The 7177-nt window shown below is 40.6% G+C and overlaps 1 protein-coding gene across 1 annotated transcript; it reads right to left on the bottom strand.

The window, feature by feature from the left end:
* Positions 1-4343: 4343 nt before the first annotated feature.
* ogg1 (8-oxoguanine DNA glycosylase) lies at positions 4344-7105 on the bottom strand. The gene is made up of 7 exons (XM_010742082.3): positions 6650-7105; positions 6201-6568; positions 5937-6116; positions 5301-5479; positions 5057-5204; positions 4886-4935; positions 4344-4805 (listed from the first exon to the last, which is right to left on the bottom strand). The coding sequence occupies exons 1-7, from the start codon at positions 6769-6771 to the stop codon at positions 4605-4607; spliced, it is 1248 nt and encodes a 415-aa protein (XP_010740384.3). The 5' UTR covers positions 6772-7105; the 3' UTR covers positions 4344-4604.
* Between the last annotated feature and the right edge of the window lie 72 nt (positions 7106-7177).

Raw genomic sequence — 7177 nt, 5'->3', positions numbered from 1 at the left:
GTATGGTTTCTTCTTTTTATTGCGGCATTCATAAACACAAATCTTTCTTTTGACTTACTTAAAATTTGGAATGAAACGCCAACCTTAAACATGAAATCAACAGTACAAATATCCTTTTACCATAATATTAGAAAAGATTGTACTGTATTTATTACGGTAAAATTCTGGCAACCACAGGTACCAGTTGTAACTGTAAAAACTATGTTTTTTTATAGTGTACAATATACACAAACAAGCCCCAACCAGGTGGGATCTTCCGTCTCTTTAAACATATATTTTTCTTCTGATTTTAAGTTTTTCCCTTCAGCCATCTCTGAATTAAATTATTTTAATTATCCCTATAACCAAGAATGACATAACCCAAACTAGTGTATGTTTACATGTCCCACTACTCTTAAATAGAAGCAAGTAACTTATACGTTTATGACTGACAGCTCTTGATTCATATGGGCAGTTTTTAGCAAGCTTTAAATAAAGTGAGAGGGAAGCAGTATTTAAAGCTTGCTAAATGAACAAATTCTTAAAAAGGAGGGAGTTCGCTGCACTGACACTGACGTACACCAAATCCACACATGGAACTCATACTATCCCACACCCATATATACTGTGGATAGTGTTTCTATACCATCTTTGTCCAGGAATGTGGTGAATACATTCCACTTAGTCATTTGAATTGATCCTAGTATGGACTCTGAAATTTAACTCTGGAGCAGACGGAACTGTTTCAACCAATCTATAAGGCATTGAACCTTAATCACAGCCAGCCAAGTGGGGATCCTATCAGATGGTTAAAAGTATTAATTTTCTCCTTATAATAAGCCTCTTTCATTAAGAGCAGCCAAGACTGTCATATGCTAACGTACATCCACACACATATGAATCAGAAAAGCTTAAGATCTGCTTCTCCCAGCTCCCTTTGCTCTCAGTCTTTCTCTCTGTGGCTTCCCCCTCACCCTATGGTTGTCTAGACACCAAAGAATAATCTCCCCAACTCGGGGCCCCAAAGACAGACTTCCATGTGGGGACTACTCTCCCCCGTCCTTCAGGCTCCCCCACAGCTCCATTCAGCAGCATTGGGTTTCACCGCATCTAAGGTGAATCAACACAAGTCTCTTTAAATTTTATCCATCTTAGGTATTGTATCAGATACTGTTATATAATACATCTGTTACTATTCAGGAATAATAACATACATCATTTTAAGTAGTAGACAGAGTGGGGCTGTGCGTAGAGACCATTTTTGGGAGCACAGAGGAGAGAAACTCTTGAACGATATGGAAAAACGGTAATTTTGAATCAAATCTCTTTAACAAAATATGATTAGCTTCAGTATAAATGTCAACATGATTATACTGTGGAATATAATTCATCAGATGTCAGAGATTTACACTTTCAAATTACAACCAAACAAACTCCTAATTTTGTAAATACCATACCTGAATACATTCCTATATCTTGTATACTTTTATTTGCATGACATACTGTGTATATGTGTGATCGAACAAGAGGCTGTTGGACAAGCATCAATCTCAGACTGGCTTTTGATCGGTAGGAGCTTCTTGAAGTAAAAGGCTGAAAGTCAGATATATTAAGGGGAATAGAAGATTAGAAACAGCACTTGATATATTGCAGTCTACAACAGCAAAAAGCCCACTCGACGTCTGTCTTTGAGCCTTTTATTTCAGGAAGCTCTAGCCAATGACCAAAAGATGCATGGATGTGGGAAGTATGGGTGCTGAGGGGGCTGCAGCGGCCCCTAAAATCAGGCATAATAAAAAGACGTCAGGGCACATGGTCAGACAGACCCAGAGACTTCATCTCAGCCAGCTACAGCTAGAGCACATACACTAACTGCAATTACTGTCATGTACAGTGATACATATAGGCCATTAGTACAACAGGATGTGTGATGGATCTATGGTTATAGATCTAAGTAATGAAATGTATTTAGTAACTAGAGCTTGCTCTATTCTTTTGAGGTTTAAAAGTGCTGCACTCTCTCAGCCTTGATTTGCCATTTACAGCTGTTACTCTGAACTTTTCAATATACCTGTTCTACTGAACAGGCATATTGCCATTTAAATGAGTTTCAATAGATTAGTAGTTTTCATACATTAGTTGCTGCCTGTCAAAATATATATATATATATATATAGTAATATCCCAACTCTGACTGACATCCAATGTCCCTGCTTGCCTGGTCACTCACTTTTTAGCTTTCTCTGTTGTCCTCTTCAATCTCCTTGCGTTTGCTCAGCCGGGCTACGTTGCCCACTCGCCCAGCTCCAGTTGTGATGCCCGTTCTGGCATTGCCTCCTGTCAGCATTCACACACAGGTTAAAAAACGTCTGTGGTACTGCCGTAAACACTATCACTCCCCTCATGCTCTGAGCTCATAGTCTAAGCAGCCAGGCTAACAAACTGAGCTGACATAAGCTAACAGACGCTACAGTTCACAACAGTTTGCTGTACATCAGGAGTTCTGTAAATCACCAAGAGTTGAGGCGTAGCAGCCAGAGGACATCAGAGGGAAAACCAGAAAATATTTTCTCCATAAAATATGATCCAGTTTCGACAAAATGAAATAGTTGGTGGGGCGTTGGGCATTTCTCAGGGGACTTGTACCCAGAGCACAAAGTTACATAGTACAAGAACGGGCTTATGAGGCACAGAATTGGGAATGACACTTGATTACAAGTCACTGTAGCATCAAAATTATTTAAAAAGGCAGAAAAGTTATATAATATTGCTTTAAGGCAGTACTGGATTTTTTAAATCATTTCTGCTTCAGTGTCATGATGAACTTTGATTTGTAATTAGCCAAAACCAGAAGCAACTGGCATCTGGTTGTTTTATCCATTAACAGTTTTTCTAAAGATTTTCCAGAAAATCTTCAATATATAATATTATATATTTTGACATGTTTATACAAAATTCCAGTATCGTGTTAGGGGATTTTATGCATATGTTCCACCCTAGAAGCTCTCACACTTGACAATCAGTCTCCTACGTCTCTCTAACTCAGCCACCACAAACGCAACTCACATTCTCGTCTCTCAAATAAATTCAATAGTGCAGCTGCACATCTGGAAACAGAGGCCTTTCCCTATTTCCTGGCACTCCAAAAGTTGGCGCCCTCTGGTGCTTGCAGGTGCTCAATTAGCTACCCTTTCAACTCAACTATATCAGAGGGCATAATAGTGCAAGCTGAGACCCATCTCTTACATAACGCAAGGGCCACTATTGTGTTGTTTTAGTCTTTGCATGTCAACATGTGCACAGATGGCTTTTTTACTTTAAATTCATGCCCCCACCCCCAGCACACTTTGACCTCTCTGTCTTTAAAAAAATATATTTTCCTGTTTTTTCAAGTCTATTTTTAGTCTGCTTTTCTTCTTCACTGTGACATTGCCCTAAAGCTGAGCCCCAGCCTCTGTCCAGCTCAACTGGAGTGGGGATGAAGGCTGACTCACATATTCATTAACACACATGGCTGCACACATCTCCACAAATAAACAATTTCTATGGATGTCAGACATGCGCATATACAAAATGAAACAACTACATGCATGATGCACCTGCTCACTTACGCCAACATTTCAGCAAATGTGCCTTTGAAATTAAGGCAAGAAAGAGGTTTGTTAACATGCTATTACAACATTTGAGATGCTTTCTCTCCATTTATTTTAAACAAACTAAAATATTGCTCAGTCATTGCCATAAAGGGACAGAAATAGGTCAAACACCCCAAGAGACACGGCCAAGTTGTCACCAGAGACAGTCACTCAGGCCCCCAGAAGTGACAGCAGATAACTGCAATCCTTGCTATAAAAAGACCAGCTGACACAGTCAACTAATGCCTATAGATGAACACACATGGTGGCACTTTACAGCCACCATCTTTTTATGAGCCAACAGACAGGATTACTATTTTGATGCAGGGAATGAACTAAACAAACACAACGGACCATTTTAGCATCCCATGACCTTTTCAGACACACATGCAGATGCCATGACGTGACGTTGGTAAGTGGTGTAACAGGAACCACAGGGCTTCAGAGGAAATATTCACAAAGGGAAATAATGAAGTTCTCATTATTATTATTATTATTATCATTGTTATTATTATCAAATCTGTCTTGGCTTACGTGATTTATCTTGCAGTGGTATATCTTTTACTTTATACTGCCATCTTGTGGGCTTTTGTGACGATATTTTACAGAAGTGAAGGCCAAAATGACAGTGATGTATCAGTGGGCTTGATGGCTGTGCTAATATGGACATTTTCTCTGAAAATACATACACAGAAATAGCACATACTGTTAAATTATTTTGTCTTTATTGTAAAAAAAAACCTACAAATGCCTGTATTTGTACTTTAGTGAACTCATAGGAGCATAGACAGTAAACAACATAAAAATATATAAAACCCTGAGAATCTTTTTATACTATTTGTTGTTGTTAAATGTTCCCGACCAATAAATCTTTTATATGTTTTATTAAAGTTAATTTTTTTAAATGAAGCTGCACAAAGTTTGTGCATGATGTGTCGTGTTGTAATCCAAGTCCTTGTGTATGAAGTGTGTTTGTGTGTGTCATATCATTCTAGACAGACACCTTTGCTTTCTTGCGACCTGCTGACTTAGTTTCCATGGCCTTCACAGTTTCATCTTCTTCTGTCTTAATTTTTGTTTTCTTGTATGCTACCCTCATTTTTCCTCCACCTTTTTCCTCTTTCAGTGGCTGCTTCAGATCTGGCATTTCTTTCAGCTTTTGGAACTTCTTAAGGTCCGCACAGAATAACACCTGAAAACAGATAAAGACACTCTGTGGTTAAAACCGACGTGAAAGAAAGTGACAAACAGATACTGAATGATAACACTCACCGACTGTGCCCAGCCAGCATAAGGACCCCAAAGCTTTCTGAAAAAATCCCCTGTGTGGAAATATTACATTGTACATTGTGTTAACAATGAAAAGGAATCATTATTCTGTGTTTACAATCAGCATAACACTGCAAACATGCAGTGCTACTGATGAAATGCATTAATACTAACCAATATCTCTGTGGAGTTTATCTGTGATGCTTTTTTGTGCGTTGCCAGAAGCATAGTTGTAATCACGTTTTGCAATCTGCCACACGTGTGTGTCTATGGGGACGGCCTCTGCCTTATCCAGGGACATCAGACATACACAGTCTGCCACCTACAGGGAGACACAGAGCCTTAATTACATGTTACTGTTACAACATCACAATTTTAGGAACATATAAGAGGCTAACAGGTTCTTTTCCTACTATACCTTGGTGCCCACACCAGGGAGGGTACGCAGAGCATCACGGGCCTGCACATACGGGACACCGCGTAGACCTTCAAGCCACTGGAGCCCGTGGGTGTCCAAAATTTGCTTTGCACTCTGCTGAAGGAAGCGAGCCCTGTATCCAAAACCGAGATCCCTGAGACACGCCTCCACACTGCTGTCTGCCAATTCCAATGTAGAAAAAGGCGCAATTACAAGGACTAGATGTGAACCTTTTCTTCTTGATTCACTCTATAGTTTAAGTATATTTTCTTCTACACTGGTAAATTGGTAACTGTCATGATTTGTCTCATAGGAGTAGGTATACAATTGCATGAAACTGTAGACTAAGTTGTAGTCACCCATGTGAAATGTGAACTTGCATCACTGAACTAAGTGAACTAACTGAACTGACTTTTCTATCTGTTCTGCAACACAGTTAAAGTTTAATGAATGAAGGCCACATGGTTGGATTTTCTACCACGGAACCAAAAGCAAAAGTCAAAGGATGGATAATATAATTAGGGACCCAACAGACCGTGAGTCCTCGATTGCAGTTGTAAACCCTGCCCCACTGATACAAACGTTCTTGAACGATTATAAACAGGGGGTTAGGTTCGTAGAGAAAGAATGTAGCACCTGCAAGCGCAGAAAGGGAAGGAAAGTTGTGATAAGAGGTTTGATCCAGTTGGCACAGTGGGGCACCCAGAGCCTGGCACAGCCTCTCCACCATGCCCTGGATGCGAGAGATGTGGTTGTTGGAGGTACAGATGAAGGAAAACAGGCATTCGGTGGGGTCCTGGCGCAGCATTCGCACACCTGGGGAGAGACCAAACAACATATTTAAAACTGATATTGTCTCAGTCATTACTTATGGTTTATTATCATGCATGCACTGCTGACCTGTGAAGACGTCTGCAATGCATTTAAAGTGGGGATCTGCTGCTCCCCACTCCTCGTACAGATCTCCCAGCTTCACATTCAGCTGGAAGTAATCTCTCAGCATGTCTTCTTCCTCCTCTGTGTCGTGCACTGAAGTCACAGCCACCGGCTCCTCCTGCTCCTCCTTTTTCAAAGCTGCTTTGAAGCTCTTGTCTGACTTGTTTCCCATCTGGAGAGAAACACCAGCTCCCCTCTTGCTGTCACATCCCTCCCCCTGCATGCCTTTGTCTTTGTAAACATGGTACCAAACAGTGTCATCCGTTTGAGTCAGAGTCCAAACTCGTCCTGCCATCACTCCTGTCCAGTGGCCTTCTGCAGTTTCTCTCCAGCTGTGGGTTGAGATGTGTTCATGCAAAGACAAATGAAAAAAAATGCATTAGGTCTGCCCTGCATCTATCTGACCAACTTACCGGAAAGACTGTCCACAGGCCAGAGTGAGATCCAGGCGCAGCTCTGACTTCGCACAGGACAGAGATCTCCACATTTTGACCCCCGATGACAGCACTGCATGCTTGGCCATAACTGTTTTCATCAACAGTTTATAGTTTATAGATAAAAATAACCTACAAACACTGACTGCAGTGACACATTCATGTTTTTTAGGAGAGAACTACAACTTCACTTCACGTCTGCAGCAGCCAGAGTCTGTAACTTTCACGGAGTTGTTTCCAGCTGGACAACAAAGACCTTACAACGCGTTGCAATTTGAGCCGATACTTTTAATGGAAAGTGCAAAGTTTAAGTAGTTATAACTCATAATGTTGTCTTACATAGATAATAATGATTCCGGGCATAATTTCACGTTAATAATTATAAGAAAATACCGAAACATCAGTCTGATGCAACATTACCGAGATTGCGCTATCGGATGTAAACACAGCTGCTGATTGGCTCTTTCGCTCGTAGTAGGCGGTGACTTAAACCAAGCTCATACGCGA

This window comes from Larimichthys crocea, chromosome XV (assembly GCF_000972845.2).
Source record: "Larimichthys crocea isolate SSNF chromosome XV, L_crocea_2.0, whole genome shotgun sequence".
In the NCBI taxonomy this organism is placed as follows: Eukaryota; Metazoa; Chordata; class Actinopteri; family Sciaenidae; genus Larimichthys; species Larimichthys crocea.
Note: the sequence above shows the minus strand (reverse complement) of the source record. Positions and strands in the feature narration are given on the sequence as shown.

What these genes read in the sequence shown, in the direction of transcription:
- ogg1 (XM_010742082.3), bottom strand. Translation starts at nt 6,771, where the DNA reads ATGAAAACAGTTATGGCCAAGCATGCAGTGCTGTCATCGGGGGTCAAA. An exon ending in GCCTGTGGACAGTCTTTCCG is followed by an intron (nt 6,569 to 6,649) that starts GTAAGTTGGTCA and finishes CTCAACCCACAG; the next exon opens with CTGGAGAGAAACTGCAGAAG. An exon ending in CATTGCAGACGTCTTCACAG is followed by an intron (nt 6,117 to 6,200) that starts GTCAGCAGTGCA and finishes GTCTCTCCCCAG; the next exon opens with GTGTGCGAATGCTGCGCCAG.